The sequence below is a fragment of the Xenopus laevis genome, chromosome 2L (assembly GCF_017654675.1).
Source record: "Xenopus laevis strain J_2021 chromosome 2L, Xenopus_laevis_v10.1, whole genome shotgun sequence".
Lineage (NCBI taxonomy): Eukaryota > Metazoa > Chordata > Amphibia > Anura > Pipidae > Xenopus > Xenopus laevis.
The window spans coordinates 169,794,493-169,817,178 of record NC_054373.1 but is presented as its reverse complement, the minus strand read 5'-3'; the positions used below and the strand labels follow the sequence as shown (position 1 = coordinate 169,817,178).

The 22,686-nt window shown below is 43.0% G+C and overlaps 1 protein-coding gene across 7 annotated transcripts in view; it reads right to left on the bottom strand.

The window, feature by feature from the left end:
* The window catches only part of gria4.L (glutamate receptor, ionotropic, AMPA 4 L homeolog), a 209,384-nt gene extending 189,769 nt beyond the window's left edge, over positions 1–19,615 (bottom strand). For 4 of the 7 annotated variants that reach the window (XR_005965215.1, XM_041580810.1, XM_041580813.1 and 1 more), the window contains exons 1-2: positions 19,001–19,614; positions 17,305–17,463 (exon numbers count right to left, since the gene is read on the bottom strand). Coding sequence is in view for 6 of the 7 variants with exons in the window: in XM_041580810.1 (XP_041436744.1) it covers positions 17,305–17,463; positions 19,001–19,088 (247 nt within the window). In the remaining variant the exon portion in view is untranslated. 7 annotated transcript variants of the gene reach the window in all.
* Between the last annotated feature and the right edge of the window lie 3,071 nt (positions 19,616–22,686).

Sequence of the window (22,686 nt, the reverse complement as noted above, 5' to 3'; positions counted from 1 at the left end):
GACAAACAATGCCCACCTGTAATGCATTTGTATGAACAGAGGAACAGATGCAGCGATAATGCAGACATAATCATTATGCATCTAAAGTGAACTCAAGGGCAACCAAGTGATGAAACCGTACATTTATTTTTGGGTATAAAAGTGTGCATTTATCATAAAAGTGACTTCAACCGAGCCAGCTTTTATGCTCAAGTTAAATATTCAAATCTGTTATGTTTGCTGTTGCTTAATCTCCTTTATGTTTTTGCATAAAGTTATATGTGAATTGATGCAGGTATGTTATAATGGCAAAACGAAGCAGCAAATAGTCTATGACTTAAAAATTGTATATACATCATATCTCTCTCTCTCTCTCTCTCTCTCTCTCTCTCTCTCTCTCTCTGTCTCTCTCTCTGTCTCTCTCTCTGTTCTCTCTCTGTTTCTCTCTCTCTCTCTCTCTCTCTCTCCGTCTCTCTCTCTCTCTCTCTATATATATGTGTGTATATATATATATTGTCTTAAATTGTATATATTTGCATCTGAGCTTTTACAATAAAGGTCAGATCTTTAATACCCTAAATCACATTTCCCAAACTTTGGGGCAATCTGTTAAACCCTAAACCACATTTCCCAAATTTTGATGCTATCCTCTAGACCCTAAACTATGTTTCCCAAACTTCGGGCGTATATCCTAGACCTTAAACCACATTCTTCAAACTTTGCGGCTATCTTCTAGACCCTAAACCACATTTCCCAAACTTTGGGGCTATCCTCTAGTCCCTAAACCCCATTTCCCAAATTTTGAGCTTATCTTCTCTAGACTTTAAACCACATTCTTCAAACTGTGCTACTATCTTCTAGACCAGGGATCCCCAACCTTTTTTACCCTTGAGCCACATTCAAATGTAAAAAGAGTTGGGGAGCAACACAAGCATGAAAAAGTCCCTTGCGGTGCCAAATAAGGGCTGTGATTGGCTATTTGGTAGGCCCTATGTGTACTGGCAGCCTACCGGAGGCTCTACTTGGCACTATACTTAGTTTTTATGCAATTAAAACTTGCCTCCAAGCCTGGAATTCAAAAATAAGTCCCAGCTTTGAGGACACTGAGAGCAACATCCAAGGGGATGGAGAGCAACATGCTACTCAAGAGCTACTGGTTGGGGATCACTGTTCTAGACCCTAAACCACATTTCCAAACTTTGGAGCTAGCCCTTTATAAGGACTTTAAGCAGCCAATGGGAGGCTCTAACTCGAGATCTTTAATAATTATGATTAGAATTTATGTTTACCATTTATAATACCTTTGTGAATATATCACTGTGGTTAATATCATTACAAACTTGTTTTGCAAAAAGTGATATCCAGCCTGAAGGCCAGTTAGGGTGATATATGATGTTAGAGCAAATTCAATGCTCTTGATACCCTTTCAATTATAGAAGCGTGATTGTTGCTTATATGTTTCTATATTTATTTTATTGTGGGGTTCAGGGGCAAAGGTGATCACACAATTTGGAGTTCACATTGCTGCCATGGATAACCCTGTAACTAAAGCAGGGTGTTGGTTACATGGCTGTTGTAAGCCTTGTTATGACTTATGATTGGTTGAGCTGAAATACATAAAGCCAATGATCTATTTAGACTGACTAGTTAAGCAAAGTAGTAGCTAACTAGAATTAAAATAACACCAATAGCTTGTTAATTATGTAATTTGCATAAAATGACCACATTATCATGATTAGATCCTACAAAACCGCTCTGGGTCGAACCACCTTACTGCTCATTTTCTGGCAATTAACCAAAGTAATTAAAAGGGTGGTTCACCTTCAAGTTAACTTTTAGTATGTTATAGAATTCTAAGCATATTGTTGACAGTTTTTTAAGTATTTGCCTTTTCTTCTGACTCTTTCCAGCTTTCAAATAGAGGTCACTGGCCCCATCTAAAAATAAATGCTCTGTAAGGCGACAGATGCATTATTATTATTATTGCTACTTTTTATTACTCCTATTTCTATTCAGACCCTCTCCTATTCATAGTCCAGCCTTTTATTGCTGAAATTATATACTGGAGAGCTGCTGAATAAAAAGCTAAATAATTTAAAAAACACAAATAATAAAAAGTGAAAACCAATTGCAAATTGTCTCGGAATATCACTGTCTACATCATACTAAAAGTACATTTAAGGGTGGTGGCACAACAAGGAGATGAGCAACCCCTTTAACCTGATAATTGAAACAAATATCATCGCTACGACTATATTACATTGTTGTATTTAAAAGGAGACCCTGGGAATTTTCTCTGTAAAGAAATTCTACATTAATCAACCTGGCACTGTGCAAAAACACCAAGCTGAAGGCTCACATGTATTCTCTGCATCATATGTAGTTTTACCAGAGGGCAGACAGTCTCTTGAGATGGAGACCCCTGGGGAATATCTGTGCCTTCTGGTAAAACTGCCTGCTGTTCACACAGATACATAGAATACCAAGTATATATTTATGGCTTTAGAATGGTGTCAGCTCTGTGTTATTGAACTGACAACCATTTAAATGCAGAAATGCAGCATAAGCTAAGGAAGGGAACAATGATCACATTTATAATAATAATAATCTCCAAAACAGGAGAGTTTAACAGTAGCCAATTCTGTGCATCTAAATCAATGTTCCCAGAAGATGGCTGCCATGAACGCCGATGCTGTGACTCTGCACTGAGGGGTAAGTAAAAAGTTAGGGGAATTTCCCCCTGGGGGGGGGCAGTTAGGCTGGGGGGGAGGAGGGAGTGGGGTCTACATGGGGTGAGGGTAAAGGTTTTTTTGGTAAAGCGTTTCTCCATTAAGGATATGCAAGTGTGAAGGCATTTAAGACAAGCAACTACTTGTTGCCTTGTCAAGTCTTTAATTTTGCTATATTGACTGATAATTAGGTATTTAAAAGAGAATGTTGGATATTATCAGTTTTCAATGATTTGCCCTCAAACACAGCAGTAAAATATAATGTTGTCCCAGATTAGGGCAGAGACATCTCCTCTTCTTTGTGGAGACTAATCTCCCCGAACTGCCTTTCCTGCCCTCCCGTCGGTTAGAATGTAAATCACCGGCGGGATGGCACCTGGAGCACTTCATTTTCCGAAGTTGCCTCACGAGGAGGCAGTTCGGGAGATTAGTCGTCCTGACGAAGAGAAGATTTGTTACCAGGCGACTAATCTCCCCGTATCGCAGCATGTGTCTCTGCCCTTAGACGCATGAACAGGATTATCATAGACTCTCTATGGAATGTAATAAACTCTATCCTAGCAGGGCAAACATTATGGAATTATTTTAAATAGGATAAGGACCTCTCCCATTGACTTATATACAACCTCGGCAGGATTTTCGGATTCAGACTTTTTGAAGCATCGGGGTATAATAACTCTTAAAAAACTTGAGGTTTTTTTCCACTACAAATTGAGACTTTTTTCGAGTTTTTAGCAATTAGACTTTAATAAATAACCCCCAAAATAAACCCAATAGGCTGGTTTTGCTTCCAGTAAGGACTAATTATATCTTAGTTGGGATCAACTAACGCGATGCGTTTTCAATAGTCGCCCAAAGTTGCCTCAGTGAGACAACTTCGGGCGACTATAGAAAACGCATCGCCGCGTGTGCATTAGTGCAGGCGACTTTTCATTGCAGCCTATGGGGAAAAACGCTGAGGCAGTTCGGGGAGATAGTCGCTCAAAAGACGAGGTGATTAGTCGCTAGGCGACAAAATCTCCCCGAATCTCCTTGTGTGGCCTTACCCTTATTATTACAGAGAAAAAGGAAATAATTTTAAAAACTTTCAGGATAACGGGTTTCCGGAGAATGGATCCCATACCTGTACTAAACATTGTTCCAGGTTAAAATAACACTCAGGACAGTCTCCCTTTAAAATTAAATTAAAATTGCAAACTACAAAATTCCTGCATTCAGTAATAAGCAATGTAAATTTTTAGTATATTTTATCCCCTATGTTTGCCCTAGAAATGTGATGGATAATTAGCAAGATTCCCATATACTGCTGGTCCCCGTTACCAAAGGTAAATAATTGCAAAGTTTTGTCATTAGTTGGTATATTTCCCCCTCCTCTCCCGTTTTTATTCATTTTTTTAATGCATATCTGTAATGAGTCACCAGAAATCAGGTCACATTACATCAGTCTTTTCTCAGGGAAAGGTCAGGATACTTAATGCAAAGAAATATTATGTTTCATGCTGCGCCACTCAGAGACTCGCATTATCGTTAATTTGAGAATGATACATTTTTAATTAAATGTCAAATTTGTTCATTTGTATTTTAAAACAAGAAGGGAAAAGCATTTAAATTCTTAATGGATTCAAAACACCTTTTTATGGCGTGTGATTTAAGAAAAATATATATCACTAATTAAAATGATAATGCAATTCAATTTGAAATATGTGAAATCTGTTTGAGATGGTGGCCCAAATTTTGAAGTCAATATGAGATAAGCACATTTTAACTTCACGGGTTCTATTCAGTTCCGCTCCAAGTAACTTCAAGTAATAGAGAATGATCATCATGACCTTATTGCGTGTTACTGTTTTGGCAGCCTTGGGTGAGGTCTCTGGGAAAAAGTGCCAAGAGTCCAGCACTGTCTGCACATTGAGAATTAAAATTACCATTTAAGGAGCAATAGACAACTAACTCATAGTAAAAACACATTTTAACCCATCTCCTGCTGACAATGTAAGTGCTATGTCATCATCAGTCAAAGTGACAGTTTGAAGTTATAAAGCAGCAATGGAGCATTGTTTCAATTATACTCTTATCCCTCCCCTGTAATTAGCTGAGTTTGTTTAACTAGAGAAAATGAAATCTGAATAAACAACCCTCCGCCTTAATCCCTTTGTTTTTATTGTTCTAGCTGACTAGCTGAGTTTGTTTAAAAAGATATGATGAGATCTGTATAAACAACCCCCATCTAAAAGGGGTGGTTCATCTTTAAGTTAACTTTTAGTATGTAGTATGTTATATAATAGCCAATTCTAATCAACTTTCATTTTTTCATATTCATGTTTCATTTTTCCATCTAAAAGAAAATGCTCTGTAAGGCTACACATGTATTCTTCTTGCTACTTTTTATTACTGATCGTTCAATTCAGACCCTCTCCTATTCAAATTCCAATCTCTTGTTCAAATCATTGCATGGTTGCTGGGGTAATTTGGACCCTAGCAACCAGCTTGCTTAAACTACAAACTCGAGAGCTGTTGAATAAAAAATGAAATAACTCAAAAAACACAAATAAAAAATGGAAACCAATTGCAAATTGTCTTAGAATATCACTCTCTACATCATACTAAAAGTAAATTTAAAGGTGAAAGCCCCCTTTAACCCCTTTGTTGCCACTGTTTTAGCTGATTAGCTGAGTTTGTTTAGGGCTCTTACAGACGAGTGTTTTTACCTGCGCTCCCCTGTGTTCCGTTTTTCTGCGTTCAGCCGCAGGGGAGCGCAGGAATAGACGCATTACATTTTTTCCAATGGGGCTGTACTCACACAGGCGCGTGGAAAGCAGGAAAAATGCAGCATGTTGCGTCTCAACCTGCGTTCGTCGCCTACAGGCGCCTGTGTGAGTACAGCCCCATTGGAAAAAATGTAATGCGTCTATTCCTGCGCTGTGGCTGAAAGCAGAAAAACGGAACGCCGGGGAGCGCAGGTAAAAACGCTCGTCTGTAAGAGCCCTTAGCTACAGGTAATTAGATCTGTATAAACCTGCCCTAATTTAATCCTTTTGTTGTCACTGTTCTGTTTTACAGATAAGTAAGTACATGACACATCTGTGAACTGGAAATCTAATTGTCTACCTTGCTAGAGCCAAGACGTTAAAAACTTGTAGGTTTTCCCCCAAGAAACAACAAAAAAAACATAGATGGCACATTGAGCATTTTGCCTGCCACAGCCATCCAATCGAAAACAGTGCTGGACAGAACACCCCTCTCCACCCGTCATAGCTTCTAGCTATGATCAGGGGCAATCACATCCACTGACTTGAAGTTGAATATGAGCTGACTATTATTACTAACTGCTGATAAAGGCTTTGCATCTGTCGGGGATCAGACAAATCCTTCCCCTGTTTTTCTGTCTGTGACATCATCCAGCCCAGTTACAGGCTGGAGAGGCTCTGCTGGATAAAGTATTTGAGCATTAGGGAGAGACAGTTTCTAACTCCTGCCTGTGGATCTTTTGGTCCCTGTGTGTTTCCCCAGGGTGAGGACAGGTCTTGCTCGTGTACATGCCACATGGGAGCGGCTACTAATTCTAAAGGGAAAGGTACTGCTACATGGGGAAGGGGCATTGAACTGACCGCATTTATTCTGCATATAATGTCGGAGTTTGGGACTGTGGCATTGAGAGACTGTGCCAGGGGTTGATAGTCCACACAGGTTCCCCAGAGTAAAGTGATATTGTGTGATTTACATTTATAGTTACTAAATACAGTTAACATAAAGTTTATATTTGTTTTATTGCAAACTCTGTGTGTTTTATTTTTCCTAGTGGAAATCCCCTGAGGTGTGCTTCTCGGTGTTCCCTAAGTGGAGGCACTGTGCTGTAAATCCCAGTTCCCAGTACTTTTTATACGCAAAAGTGACCCAGGGCCCTGGATTGCCATGGGTTAATTCTTATTTAAAGAGACTGTAACCAAATTAGGGTTATACATCTATTAGATATTTGAGACTGCGTATTCCAGTGAGGGTGGACTACACCCTTGGTAATAGTGAGTTTTGCAGTCCGAGGTACACTAAGCTGATTGGCCAGGTTATCTAACAATCAATTATCTAGTCATTCAGGCAGCTGACAGTCAATGACCAAGAAACTGAGTGATTATGCTGTTCCAGTAGGAGGGCAGGTCTGAAACTGTGATTGTTATGCTAATTCTATTGCAATTGATAATCGGATAGTGAGGACTCCAAATTTGGTCAAATTCAAGGGATATCAGAGCCACTAAACCAATCCAAGCACTTGTATCTGATAAACTTTATTAAAGGCTCAACATGGTACCTTGCTAAATTCTGAAGAGATGAGTACTCCCCAAAAGGATCCCTGTTGTAGGAATAAATTCAGCTGATAATGTGCCAGGTTCAAATCTTCCCATAATTAATAGACCACTGTAGATGCAGCAGACTTTAGTGATCTCTCCATCTACACTTGACTTCTCATAAATATTCATAGCAAATGAGCACCGCTAGGCCTGTGCGTGTAATTCACTAATAACTAGATTGCACGTAAAACATCCAATCCCTTGATGCATTTTAGCATATTTTACAATGTGTTTAAATAGATATATTTTAATCCAAGGCTGTTCTGTATCTATTAAATACCCAGTTTCTATCTTTAATTAGGCTGGAAAATTGCACACATCTGTGGATTGGGAGGCCCTGTCAGCCTAGTAGATTCAATCACATGAACACGGGTGTCCTCTAGCCATAAGACAATTGATTTTTTTGTGCAGGATTCTGCTCAGATTTTTGCTTTAGGGACATGAGATATGTTCATTCATTTGTCAGTCAGTTTGCCTGGGCTTCACTGGGAAGAAGTGTTTTTTGTTTTTAAACTTAAGTTGAAAAAACAGCAATAATGGTGTGCTAGGATCAGTGGCGTAACTATAGAGGAAGCAGGTCTGCTTCTTACCTGTGGCGAGGAAGGGATATGCAAGTCGGGCGGGAGTAGGCAGTAGCGGGATGGGGGCGGGGTGGAGCTGGGAAAGGAACTGGGCGTGAGGATGGGGATTGGAGAGCGCCTGGCCCCTCTTAAGAGGCCTTTTATTGCCAATAGATTAGCTGCAATAGTGCAAGCTAGAATGCTATATTTATTCTGTATAATGTTTTACCATACCTGAATAAAAAGCTCTAGAAGCTCTCTGTTTAGGATAGCAGCTGCAGTATTAGCTTGGTGTGACATCACTTCCTGCATGAGCCTCTGCCTGCTCGCTCATAGCTCTGGGCTCAGATTACAATAGGGAGGAAGAGGAGCAAACTGAGCATGCTCAAGCCCATGCCCTGGAGGTTTAAGCTGAAAACAGGAAGTCTGATACAGAAGCCCATGAGTACACAATAGAAGGAAAGAAATGCTGTGTTTCTTTTGACAGAGGACTCAGAGCAGCATTACTTTGAGGGTTTACTGGTATATTTAGGTGGACCTTTCTGATAAGATTTACTTAGTTTTAAACTTTCCTTCAAACCTTTTTTGCAGGGGGGCAGCACACTCTAGTTACACCTCTGGCTAGGATTTTACTAATGAGAGAAGGATTTTATCTACAGTGCATTGGACTTCATTCATGTTCTGGTACCAACAGGCTTATATCAAAGCCCAAAGGGGTAATAAATTATGAGCAGGACAGGGAGAAAAGCAGTGCCAGGCCCCCTGCCCCAAGTCAGCCCACTCCCCGCCCCTACTAGCATCTCTCACTATTGGATCACAGGTAGGAGAGTGGCTGAGTAGGGGATATTTCTTTACAACTATAGATGAAGCAGCCCCCCTGGAACGGGATCTGCTTCCCCTAGTGGAGCAAAGTGTAAAGACAGGTGCCATGTTTTTTTTAAATTTATTATAATAATTTTTCATTTGCATAAGAGAAAAACAGACATAGTCCACGAACTGCAAATACTGGACAATCACCAGTTTGCAGGAATATTAAGGCACTTAATCTAGTATCTCTAGTGTCCGGAACCATGTTTTTCTGCGCCCTGCCCATAAAAGAATTGCTTCAAAGACCTTCAATGCAGCCACGCGTATGTTTCATTTTCACGTGCCCAGTACAGTATAGGGATTCAAGAAAATGCCACGTGCTTCATTAATTATAATTTTCACTGCAATATTATAAAGGTCTGACGTATCCCCAATGGTGTGTCACTGAGGCCATAATTACATAAGAAGTCCCAGAGGAGCTGTGTTACCATATAAAGGCACAAGGATACAGGGCGAGCGCTTTACAGGGAAATCAGAGCTGACGTCTAATAGCCTAATGTATTATTAAGAGAATATTTTATTTCTTACTGGTCAATGTGACCTGCACGTTGTGAACTTTTATTTCAAGGATGTGAAATTGCTGAGATCTTCCTTTCCATAGGTTACATAATATATATATATATATATATATATATATATATATATTCTGACATAAGGATTTGTTGATATACCTGTTATATTGATCTAAAGATGGCTGATCATGGGTTCAATCTGATTCACCGGTAAGCCAATCAGATATTTACAAATGAGCCACACACACACATGACTGGGCCATACAAAAGCTGGGCTCAACCATTTTTCAGTTGGCCAATGACCCAACACCAAAGGGATCATCATTTTCAGCTTGTTTGTTTCCTCATGCCTGCCATGATTCAGGTTATTCAGATGATTGATTGATGGGAGCAGTGGTTTGGCACAGTGGCAGGGGCACTCAACCCAACTGCCAGTTGGGGGTGAGATTTGGGGAGAACTAATTAGATGCCCTATACTGTATGTTGTACAACCTATGGCTAAATAGCTGATACACCATGATTTTCATATACAGGCATGGGACATGTTATCCAAGACCTGGGGTTTTCCGGATAAGGGATTTTTCCGTAATTTGGATCTTCATACCTTATGCCTACTAGATAATCATAAAAGCATTAAATAATTCAAATAGGCTGGTTTTGCTTTGAATAAGGATTAATTATATCTTAGTTGGGATCAAGTACAAGCTACTGTTTTATTATTACTGAGAAAAAAGGAAATCATTTAAAATATTTGAATTATTTGGATACAATTGAGTCTATGGGAGACGGCCTTTCTGCAATTCTGAGATTTCTGGACAACAGGTTTCCAGATAACGGATCCCATACCTGTATCCCAATAGGCTGGTTTAGCTTCCGCTAAGTATTTGTTCTATCTTAGTTGGGATCAAGTACAAGCTACTGTTTTGTTATTACAGAGGAAAAAGGAAATCATTTAAAATATTTGGATTATTTAGATAAAATGGAGTCTATGGGAGATGGCGTTTCTGTAATTCTGAGATTTCCGGATAACAGGTTTCCAGATAACAGATCTGTAACTTTGTTTTTTTGCTAAAGGAGGGCCCTGGTCAAAGGTTGAACCTTCAAGTGGGGCTTGAACTGGAAAAAAGTTAAACAACCACGGCCTTAAATGTGCATTTTTTTACTGTATACCTGCGTGATACATTAGAAATGATATGTTAAAGTGATACTAACACGTGTATCTTAAAGAGACCATTGACATGGACAGTTCTATAATGGGCTCAAAAGCAATATCCCTCCCCCCATATCTGAAAAACACTTAACTAAATGCAATTGCTAAGCAAATCCAGATTAACAATCAGCTGCTGTTCATAAACACTAAAGGCCATTATTTCATTACATTCAATTTACTTCATCACATTTCTTATATACATCTGTAAAGGCAACCAGTATGGCAACTCCCAGCCATATGCAGAACTCCGATTTCCCCAAAATAAGGCTCCCTGTACAGAACATGCACGTGTCAACGTTTTTATACTGGCCATTTCCATAAACAGGCAGTGAACTTACACCTATCCAGAAAGGGTGTATTTTACTTTTATCCATGTCAATGTATTGATACACACACAAGAGAACTGATTCATTAATTAAATGGGTGAGGGGTATAAGGTGTGGATCTCCTTGTGCCTCAAACCAATAGACACAACTTGTCAATTGGATCTACCAGAAAAAAAAAATGAGATCTGGAGTTCTGGATAATAGGAAATCAGAATGAACAGGCTGCATTAACTAAATCACATTGTGACATCAATCCTTGTAGCATTCCATCACTGCCCTGCCAACAGCACCCTCTGACCCACCCTCACCACAGAGGCTCCTCAGTAATCACTGAACCTCTCTCTCTCCCTCTCTCTATGCTCTGACAAATAAGATGCCATCTGTTCTGAATCCTATTGACAACACATTGTCCAGTACTTAATTTGTTATTGATGTTTCCGCTAAACGCAGCCAATCAATGGCTTTCATAAGGAACCGGGGCTCATGGGATGTTTCATATTAGTTCCAATAAATATGCATGGGCCGGGAGGTCTTGCAAAATGAAGCTTTTTCCTTTAATTATATGTGTGTAATTCCAATGCATGTGACTAAGCCATAAAGCTGTCTGTATGTAGGGGATAATGTACCTCCTATTGTAAAATATAAGGATTACCCTTAAAGGATATTGTAAGGATATGGCCACACAAACACACCTCTTTCTCTGGTTTGGAATTTAAACTGGCTGCTAGGGGTTCATTACCCTATTAACCAGGGAGCAGATGTTAAATCAATATGGAAGATAAGTATTGGATGGCCTGAAAAGAGAAATAAACAATAAAACAGACGATTCACTGACCCTGATATTCAGACTTATTTTCAGTTGCAGGCTAGACAGACCAATGCAATATATTTTAAGTCTTTCTGTTTCTGTAAAGATGAACTTGCCCTTTATTTCCCTTTTACAGCTGACATGTGGGGGATCCTTTGTACTGTCGTATCCCTGCACAGCACAAAGGCCAGAATACTGCTTTAGGGCCCTTACTCACGGGTGTTTGAAGCTGCGCTCCCCTGCGTTCCGGTTTTATGCGTTCAGCCGCAGGGGAGCACAGGAGTAGACATGTTGAATTCTTTTCAATGCGGCTGTACTCACACAGACGCACGTAATCGCCGAACGCAGGTAAAATGCAACATGCTGCGTCCCAACCTGCGTTCGTCGCTTACATGCGTCTGTGTGAGTACAGCCGCATTGAAAAGTATTCAGCATGTCTAGTGATGGGTGAAATTCACGAAACGGCGAAAAATTCGCGAAACGGCGCCGACGTCTCGTTTTTGACGCCGGCGCCCGTTTTTTTGACGCCGGCGTCCGTTTTTGACGCCATGCCCGTTTTTTTTAAAAAAAATTTTGACGCCGGCGTTTCGCGAATTTATTCGCTGGCGGCGAATCTCGCAAATTCGCCGCAAATTCGCGCCTGCCAAATAAATTCGCCCATCACTAAGCATGTCTACTCCTGCGCTCCCCTGCAGCTGAATGCATAAAACCGTAACGCAGGGCATCGTAGCTTCAAACGCCCGTGAGTAAGGGCCCTTACTTTCTAAAAATAAAAGACTAAAGGGTCAGTTCATTATGAGATCAGACAAAAATGCAAGAACACTAAGGGGTGCCCCTTAATGTATCTGGGTCAGGTTGCTATAGGGCAGGTGGTGGATACAGAGCCCATTTACTCTAAAACTGCCCATATGAATGACAGATAGGGGGACACAGAGATGCCTACCCCCACCCTGCATGAATAGAGAGAGCTGCACATTGTGCCCATGCAGGTCTTCATGCTAAATCAGGAACCTGCTGCTATAATTCTATCAGGAAGGGTGCAAAGTCCAAAACCACGTGGATTGTGCCCATTTTTTGCACTTTCTACCTTGCCTCCAAGTAGTAAATGACCCCTATGGGAAATAAATGTAATGCTTGTTCGCCTTTAAGTTGACTGTTAGTATGTGTCATAGAATGGCCAATTCTTAATAACTCTTCAACTGGTCTGCATTTTTTGTTTTTGGAAGTTTTTGAATTAGGTGCCTTCCTCTTCTACCCTTTCTAGCTTTTAAATGGGGGGTCACTAACCCCAGCCGCCAAAAAATGATTGCTCTTTGAGGCTACAATTTTTATTTATCCATCTATTCAGGCCCCTTCCTTTTCATATGCCCGTCTCTCTCTTTCAAAGCGAAGCTTGGCTGCTAGGGTAAACTGCACCCTAGCAACAGGATTGCAGCTGAAATCCTGAAATGGAGAGCTGCTAAACAAAAAAGCGAAATAGTGAAAGAAACAGAAATACTAAGAAATGAAGACCAATTGCAGATTTTCTCACTGTCTACATTATGCTAAAGGTTAATTTAAAGGTGAACGACCCCTTTAAATTACAGCAGTGCAGTCATCCATAGCAACCAATTGGAAGTTAGTTTTCCCTGATGCAACCAACTGACTCATGCTGCGATGCCCTCCCTCTACAACATGAGTCATTAAGCTGTACCAGGATAGTAAGAGTCGGTCAGCAGTTTCTCAGCCGAGCAGCACACATCACTGACCGAAATGGTCATCTGTCAAATACAATGAGTCAGTTGGTTGACCAAAAAAAAAAAAGGATTCATTTGGGAACATAAAGTCATAAAACATATATTAAAAAAAAAAATTTGCATAGCTAAATCATCAGTTTGATGGCGGCTAATAACATTGAAGGGACTTGGTATCCCTGAGCTCACTAATGACCGCACACTAAAGCCCCAAAGGAAAGTGCTTGGTCTGTATAATTGATGGGGGTGGAGGGCTGCAATAATGTAGGCAAATACAAATGCAAATTCAGCCTCTCTTACAAGAAAGAAATGGATGAAATTGATTGTGGATTAAACTGGGAGGGGGAGATGGCAGAGAAGAAATCCCTTAGACAAAATGTGAGCTATCACTCCTGTTTTGGCTAAGGGATTTCTTCTCCCCCATCCCCCTCTCCATGTTTAAAGGGTTGTTCACCTTTAACTACATTTTTAGTATGATGTAGAGAGGGATATTCTGAGACAATTTGCAATTGGTTTTCATTTTTTATTGTTGGTTTATGAATTATTTAGCTTTTTATTCAGCAGCTCTCCAGTTTGCAGTTTCTACAATCTGGTGGCTAGGGTCCAAGTTACCCTAGCAACCAGCCACCGATTTAAATAAGAGACTGGAATATGAATAGGAGAGGCCTGAGTAGAAAGACGAGTAATAAAAAGTAGCAATAGCTATAAATGTGCAGTCTAAGGGCTCTTACTGATGAGCGTTTTTACCTGCGCTCCCCTGCGTTCCGTTTTTCTGCGTTCAGCCGCAGGGGAGCGCAGGAATAGACGCATTTTTTCCAATGGGGCTGTACTCACACATGTGCATGTAGGCGCCGAACGCAGGAAAAATGCAGCATGTTGCATCTCAACCTGCGTTCGGCGCCTACATGCGCCTGTGTGAGTACAGCCCCATTGGAAAAAATATAATGTGTTTATTCCTGCGCTCCCCTGCGGCTGAACGCAGAAAAACGGAACGCAGGGGAGCGCAGTTAATAATGCTCGTCAGTAAGAGCCCTAATAGAGCATTTGTTTTTAGATTTGAAAGCTGGAAAGAGCCAGAAGAAGGCAAATCATTCAAAAAACTATAACAAAAAAATACATAATGAGGACCAACTGAAATGTTTCTTAGAATTGGCCATTCTATAACATTCTAAAAGTTAACTTAAAGGTAAAGCACCCCTTTAAAGGGGACGTACATTATAGAAATGTCATTCTGGGATATGAAGCCCTGGTCGTACTATTATTATTATTATTATTATTAATAAGAAGAAGCAGTGACGTGTTCTGGTTCCTTTGTGAAACCAGCTATAGCTGATTCTAACTCGATTTGTCACCCCCTAGAAGGGGGCAGGGAGCCTCCCGCCGAGGATGTATGCATTATGTGATGATAACGGACATTTATAACCCAGAATATAAGAGCGATTCAGCCTTAAGTGACATCAGCAGATCAAGCATCAGCGTCAACCTACTTATAAAGTCAACCTTCCACATCACTGCCTCCCTAATTCCTCTAATCCAGAGTAACCGCTGCACAAACCAATTGCCGACAGGGGCACATATTTCATGTCTTCTCCTTGCCTGTAACTTTATAACTTTATGTAACCTGCAAGCACCGCAGGTTCAGCCTCCTTTTACTACATTGTTCCTGGACTACAAATCCCATCATGCATTACACTGTTATCAAGGGTTAAAGGGGTGGGTTACCTTTGAGTTAACTTTTAGTATGATGTAGGGATATTCTGAGACAACTTGCAATTGTTTTTTTATTTTTTGTGGTTTTTGAGTTATTTAGCTTTTTATTCAGCAGCTCTCCAGTTTGCAATTTCAGCAATTTGGTTGCTAGGGTCCCACTCAATTACTCTAGCAACCATGGATTGATTTGAATAAGAGACTGGAATATGAATAGGAGAGGCCTGAATAAAGAGATGAGTAATAAAAAGAGCAATAACAATCCAATTTTAGCCTTACAGTTATTTTATATGGTCAGTGACCCCCATTTGAAAGCTGGAAAGAGCCAGAAAAAGAAGAAGACAAATAACTAAAAAAAACTATTAAACAAAAAAAAAATAATAAAGACCAACGAAAAGCTTCTTAGAATTGACTTTTCTATAACATACTAAAAGTTAACTTAAAGGTGAACCACCCCTTTTGCCCCAAGCAGCGCCAGTTTCACTAATATGCAGAAAAACCCTCCAATGAGAATCTGATCGTTATCACTTAAGGTGGCCATAGACAAACCGATACTATTGTACGAAAATATTGTACGAAATTTTTTTTGTACAATATTGGGTGCGTGTATAGTGGGAGACGAGCCGACCGACATCGGCAGAAAACTTGGATACCGGTCGGTTCATCAATCAGGCTGGCAGGAAAATTTTGATTGGACGTCGGCCATTGTTGTGTAAGTGTAAGTTTTGGGGCACCTTTTTTACTTATTTACTGTATATAGTTTTATCTCGATTGTTTGTCACTTTGCTACTTTTATATTTGTATCTTTCTTGTATTTGGTGCAATATGACTGACTCCTAGGTCTTTTAGTAAATTTAGAAGGTGATGTGTAGCCATTGGGCTTGGGACCTCTCTGGAGGTCATTTGTGTTTTCTCTCTCTTTTATCAATTGGTGCCTTTTGGCCAGATGACAATGGAGATTGGGACTTTTTTTAAGGCAAAGTCTATTTCTGCATCCCTAAGGTCAGGGCACACACTCAGATTCGGGGAAATTAGTCGCCCCGCGACAAATCACCTCTTCTTCAGGGCGATTAATCTCCCCGAACTGCCTCCCGCCGGCTAGAATGTAAATCTCCGGTGCAATGGCACTCGGAGCGCTTCGTTTTCCAAGTCCACCGAAATTGCCTCACGAGGAAACTTCGGGCGACTTTGTCAAAACAAAACGATCCGAGTGCATTCTAGCCGGCAGGAGGCATTTCGGGTTGATTAGTCGCCCCCCAAAGAAGAGGAGATTTGTCGCCAGGTGACTAATCTCCCCGAATATGAGCCCTGACCCTTATGCACTTTGGTGTGTTTGTACTTTTTGCACTGGGTGATGAAGCACAACTCAAAATAATTTTAGAGAACCAGGGGGTGCAGTATAGTGATTTGTGGGCCGCAGGTTGGGAGGGTTCAGGCCTGCTCCTACACAAAATCTTCGGCCCAGCACTGCCGGCTTCCAGGCTCTAACGTCGGGCCTTTCTCGACCCGCACACCACTAGTGCAGTATTATGAAGGGTATAGATTCAGTTAGATGAGGAAACCACAGATAGGGTTGAGAGTGTTAAAATGAGTGCAAACCAGCATTTTTTTTTTTTTGCATTTCTCACCCAACACGGTAGAGCGAGAGGCACGCAGATGCCCCACCCCCTACCCGTCCGCTGACTTAATTAAAGGAGCGGCAGCAGACACAGAGGCCCTGTCCTTACCACTTGCCCTATGGCTGTATGAAAACTAATCACATTATTATTATTATAAGCGCTATTTAAGGTAAATTTTTGTTGTTGCAGAACTCCCAGCATCCCATCCACTGCCAGACAATGAAAGTTCTAGTTTGTCAACAGATGGAAGTGGGCAGGTCCGGACTGGGATTCACAATATTCCCTGGCATTCCAAGTACACAGAGGCCCAAGCAGCCCCTCACCAGCCCAATAAATAGTGACTGTCTATGGCAACTTACAGCAGCCCCTCTGGCATTTGCCAGAACCCACAGATTGCCAGTCCGGGCCTGTAGGTGGGACGTGCCAGGTATATACTGATGATGAGGGTATTCACTCCTGCAGTTTGTGTTCATTCCAATTATGGCTTTTGCGGTAAGGGGCTGGTGACAACCTACAATATATCAGCAGCCGCTAATTGCATGTAAGTGTATAATTCTTATTTAATGTGCACTTTTATAAGGTCTTCACAAAGGACAAATCTCCGGCTTCTCGAGAGGGAGGGAATGAGCATAAATCTCAATGTCACACGCGCTCCCTCCTTTCCCAGCCTCCCCCCACCCAAATGTTTCCTTTTTTTTTTTTGCCGCTTTCTGCATTGCATTACCAAGGAAATGTCATATTTGATTAGTCAGCAAGTGGATTGTGCGAGGTCAGAAGCTAACAAGTATTTATCCCTTGGCTTTCTATCCCGGCCATGGGAAAGAGGAATCATTACCCCCCCTCCATTGTAGCACATCCCTTTTACATTCAGCCCCCAAGCTCTGCTTCTGGGGGGGGGGATTAATACTTACAGGCATTGGTGACAGCGAAGCTGTTGGATGTTTCTATGTTATCCACATGAGGAACCAAATTAAAAAGTGCTTCCGATTCATTGGGGCTGGTGTTATGGAGAAAAATCGCCAACCGAAAAGCGGTATATTCCTGATCTGTGTTTCGAATGAAAAGTCCACCTGGAAAATAAAATCAGAAATAGGGCAAAATTAGGTTTAGAAAGCTCTGTTCCTTTCCAGGTGCCAGGAATAGGGTTCCATTAATTACGGTGACAATGCATGCATTACTCGGTATTACAGGCTGCAGCCAACACTCATTTAACCATACACTGTATCTACAGCAGATATTGCTGGCTACACGGTACCAATGCTGCTGTGGCTGCATTTATCTTTAGGTCTATAACGGATGCCGGATACTATTATAACAGTGAATGGCTGATATAATCACTGTGACCTTTGAATCCCTTTAGTTTTCTATGAATGTTAAGTAGGTCCCAATGCACCCATGGGTGATTGAGAGCCCCACACGGTGCATGCTGCTTCAGCTGGGCAAGGGATTATCAGGGGAATGAAATTAACTTTGGGTCTCAACTGCAACATGATATTATTACACAAGGACACCGGAGTCGCCGGATCACTGAATCTCATTAGCAGCCGCCTTATGGACTATGAATCTATGAATGATATGATTGGGGAGGGGGGGTGGGGTCTGTGTTGGTGGAGATTCACTAAAGGACCCCCCAAGTAGAAGAAAAAACACTGATGATAATACAGGGATGTCCAACCAGTGGCCCTAAAGCTGATGTTGCCCTGCGCCCGCTGCAAGCCTTTGGGAATCAGCTAGAGGGTGGCAGTAACTGGTTAACTAGTAGCATTAACCATTCCTGTTCCTTTGTTCCAAAAGAACTAACCATTTGCTTCCAGTTGACAGTTTACAATTCAATGTAGTGAGAATTGAGCCAGAATTATTACAATGATTTAGAAAGGGATCCAGAGCATCCCTGCACCCATCTCTTTATCTCTATCTCTGTGTCTCTGTCTCTATCTCTGGCACGGACCAGAAACCCAGATCCGCACAGGACTCCCTCCAACTCCACTGCAGCATCCACTGCCCCCATCTCTGAGCCTCACTAGCTCTGAAAGCAGATCAACCACTGCAGAGACAGATGGGCCTGCCTGGTAATCATTAACCCCCAGGACGGTGGAAATTGCCCTCGTTTAATCCAACGTTGCTGCCGCTAAACCATCAGGCAGCTGCAGAACCTCTTTATTTGTGGCTGTTTTCAGTTCCAGCCCTTCTGTGGAAGTTCTGAGAGCTGTTTTATAAAAGGCTAATTAAAAAAAAATGAGGCTGCTGCGGAACCTCTTTTCGGAAAGAAGCTGGGCTGATTCGCTGTGCAAGTTTACAAAGAGGTTCTGCAGCAGCTGTAGGGGATTAAAATGGTGTTTCAGCCCTGTTGGGAGCAGACTATCCATGGCAGGTGCAGTTGGTGCAATCCCCAAGTTCCTGGAGGAGTAAATGAAGCACCTGCAAGACACACAACTAGGGGGTCCCCTATGTCAGAGCCCTTGTATAAAAGCAACTGCAGCAGGAGAAGAAGAGTCTGGGCATCTTATAATGTCTATCCCTGCTGCAATGGGGGTATTTTGTAACTTGAAGGCACCAGGGGTGGATAAGTTTAAAGACTCCCCTAGAATAACCCCCCCCCCAGTTTACCTATTTGGACGCTGCCAGGAAAGGCCCCCATCACAAGCCCCCAAAAGCCAGAGAAGACCAGGAGCATCTGCTGGTAAATCATCCGCATCTTCTCTTCTCTCTTTCTCCCAGTCTAGACGCCGCTGAGACGCATGGAGGGCGACAAGACTAAAAAAAAAAGCCACTAGAAGGGAAGTGAAGCAGTCGCAGTGGATTTAGTAGCAGCAGCGGCAGCGGCAGCAGAGATCCGTCCTGGGCATGTTGTTCCCCGCAGCCCCCGGGAGAGCTGCTGATGTCCGGCTGCCAGTGTTGCACATGCAAAGATGGTGGAGTCGCAGTTGGAGGGAGCGTCTAGTGGAGGATGAGACATGCGCTTCTATCTCCCTCTCCCCACATCTCCCAGCCTCGTCCTTCCCCTGCTCGCCGGCTCTCAGCCCCTCTGCCTGGGGAGGGGGAATGGAAAGCACCGGTGCGGGGGCTGCTTGTTGCTAACGGCTCCGGGCAGATCGGACACCTCTGGGCATCGCAAGCGAGACGCGTCTGCCGCGCTTTCAGCCAATCCTCTGTGTAGCGGCAAAGAGACACTGCAGCAAAACCTCTCCCTTCTGCTGCTGCTGCTGCGACTGCGACTGCTGCTACTGCTTCTGCTCAGCACGGGAGGGGGTCAGCCAAGGTCAAGGGGATCAACCTTCTCTTAATGGGAGGGCTCGGTAGGATCAAGTGGAGACAGACCTCACACTATTGGGGTGCAGTGAGACACGTGATAAAAGGACAGAGTTGCCCAAAAGCTACTTCTTGTCCAGAGCAAAACTCAGTGCAAATGAATCTGATTGTGGGTGTCACATGGGATGAAAATGATGGTGTATAGGAACAGCTGAGATAGGACCATGCCCTGCAGTTTATTTGGGGTGTAGCTACTGTATAAGGGTCTAGATGCCACACGTGGCTACTCGGGGAGATTAGTTGCCCAGTGACAAATCGCCTATTCTTCGGGCGACTAATCTCCCGCAATGCCTTCCTGCCGGCATGAGGAAACTTCAGCAACTTCGGAAAGCCGAAGCAATCCGAGTGCCATCCTGCCAGCGATTTACATTCTAGCCGGCGGGAAACCATTTAAGGGAGATTAGTTGCCCAAAGAAGAGGCGATTTGTCGCTGGGCGACTAATTTCCCCAAGTAACCAACGTGTGCCACCACCCTAAGGGCAGAGACACACACTCAGATTCGGGGAGATTTAGTCATTCCCTCTTTTTCGGGATGACTAATCTCCCCGAACCGCCTCAGATTAGAATGTAAACCGACAGCGTTAATGGCACTTGGAGAGCTTCGTTTTCTAAAGTCGCCCGAAGTTGATTTGGTTGGATTTAGTCGCCCAGCAACAGATCTCTTCTTCGGGGGCGACTAATCTCCCCCAACTGCCTCCCGCCGGTTAGAATGTAAATCGCTGGCGGGAGAGCTGGCGGGCCGATGTTTCCGCGTGAGACAACTTCGGGCGACTTTGGAAAATAAAGGGCACCAATTGCCACCCTAAGGGCAGAGACATGCTCAGATTCGGGGAGATTTAGTCGCCCGGCAACAGATCTCCTCTTCTGTGGGGCGACTAATCTTCCCGAACTGCCTCCCGCCGGTTAGAATGTAAATTGCTGGCGGGATGGCACTCAGAGAGCTTCATTTACAAAGTCATCCGAAGTTTCCTCGTGCGGCAACTTCGGGCGACTTCAGAAAATAAAGCACACCAATTGCCACCCTAAGGGCAGAGACATGCTCAGAATTGGGGAGATTTAGTCACCCAGAGACAAATCTCTTCATCGGGTGACTAATCTCCCCGAACTGCCTCCCGCCGGCTAGAATGTAAATTGCTGGCGGGAGGCAGTTCAGGGAGATTAGTCACCCCAAAGAAAAGGAGATTTGTCGCTGGGCGACTAATCTCCCCGAATCTGAGCGTGTGTCTCTGCCCTAATACGATGTTTTCTTGCATTCTTCCTGAACTGCTTTCCCACCAGTGATCGTGTAAATCACTGGAGGGAAAACACACGAATCGCTAAGACGCCCTGAAGTTTCCTCACCAAGAAACTTACGGCGACTTTGGAAAAACGAAGCAACGCGTATGTATTCCCACGGGGGAATTCGATGTGAATTCATGCCTGGTGAATAAATTCGTTCATCACTAGAGATGAGTATCCCACGATCGTGCAGATTTATCATGGGTGACTAATCTCCCTGTCCAGGGGTGATTGTAACCCCCTCACGCCCTCCTCCCACGCTCACCATTCCGGGGGCTCAGGGAATCCACCAGTGGCGTAACTAGAGTGCACCGGGCCCCCCTGCCGGGCCCCAGCACACTCCGATCCCCATCCTCCCGCCCACTTCTCATCTTTCCTCCGCCCCACCAACTCCAAGCCCTGACTTGCGCCCCCCTTCATTGACCCAGGTAAGAGAACGGCTGGGGAGGAGGGGGTTTTCAATTAGCTATAGAGGAAGCAGACCCCACAGTCTGGGCCCACCTTTTCCCCAGGCTCCCCTGCATCTGGGCTAAAATCACTGTGTTTACCCAAAATGCAGTATTTTTCAGAATTCCAGCATCAGTGCATCACCCTGTGCATCCTGCATCAATATGGACATCCATTTCGGCTCAATGGGCAGCACGTTGCGGCACCTTTTTTATCCCTTGCATTTGTGTTGTGTTCGACTAGCGCCCAATTCACGTGGTTCGAGTCAGTGGGCGAAAACCTGCTAAGGGAACCTCGGAATCGACGCCAGGCCCAGACTGACAGTAATTCTAGGTTCCACTGATCAATGCACTTGCGCATAATTCATCGGAGTAGGCTGAAAGGGTGCAAGTTGCAAAGTGTCAATGTGTGCCCAAATTTGCGTCGGTTTTAGTATGCTCGAGAGTGGTAAATATTCCTCCTCCAATGACATCATGAAATTCTTAGGGCCTTATATATGTAAAAATAGGGTGGTCCAAATTTTACCTTACTAGCTACTGTTGAAGCGAATGCGCGCTAATTAGGAGGGCACACCAGAGATTTTAGTTACACCCAATGCTGAACTAAAATGCTGAACTAAGCATCAACTAATAGCTAAGGAATTCTGGGAGCTGTAGTTTTACAACAGTTGCTGGAGTACTTGTTGGACTGGACTGCTGTGCAATGACTTAGTCTCAGCTGCTGCAGAACCCCTTAAGTGTAATAAACTGTCAGTGCTTCTGAGAAAGGGGTTCCAGAACCTGGGCAAGGAGCTGCTGATACCCGTTCCAAGCTCCCCCCAGTATCATTGATAGGATCTCTCCTGCTCAGGGTTAATTCGGATTGATTTTCCTGGCCGGGGACCCTAATCACAACATGAGCGGCTGTACAGTGGGATGTGTAATGAGTTACAGTACCACCGGTTTCTTTACACACAAAAGCCACCCCTGCCTGACCTTGTACAAATGCTCCTGCTGACACATCAATAACGAGCCTGGCTCAGGGCAATATTCTGTTAGGGGTGAAAAATCTTCTGAGGTGGAAATCTGTATTTTTCATTCAGCAAAGAGAGAGATGACGCGGCGCCGTGTCCTAATTGCACTCATTATTTGTGCCTCTGCCGGATTCTGTTCCCTTTGATTTGTAGATTTAAAAAAAAAAAAATGTTTGTTTTTATTACGTCAAATGACCCTGCTCTGCTGTGTTATACCCTCCATAACTGAGATAAAAAATATCCCTGC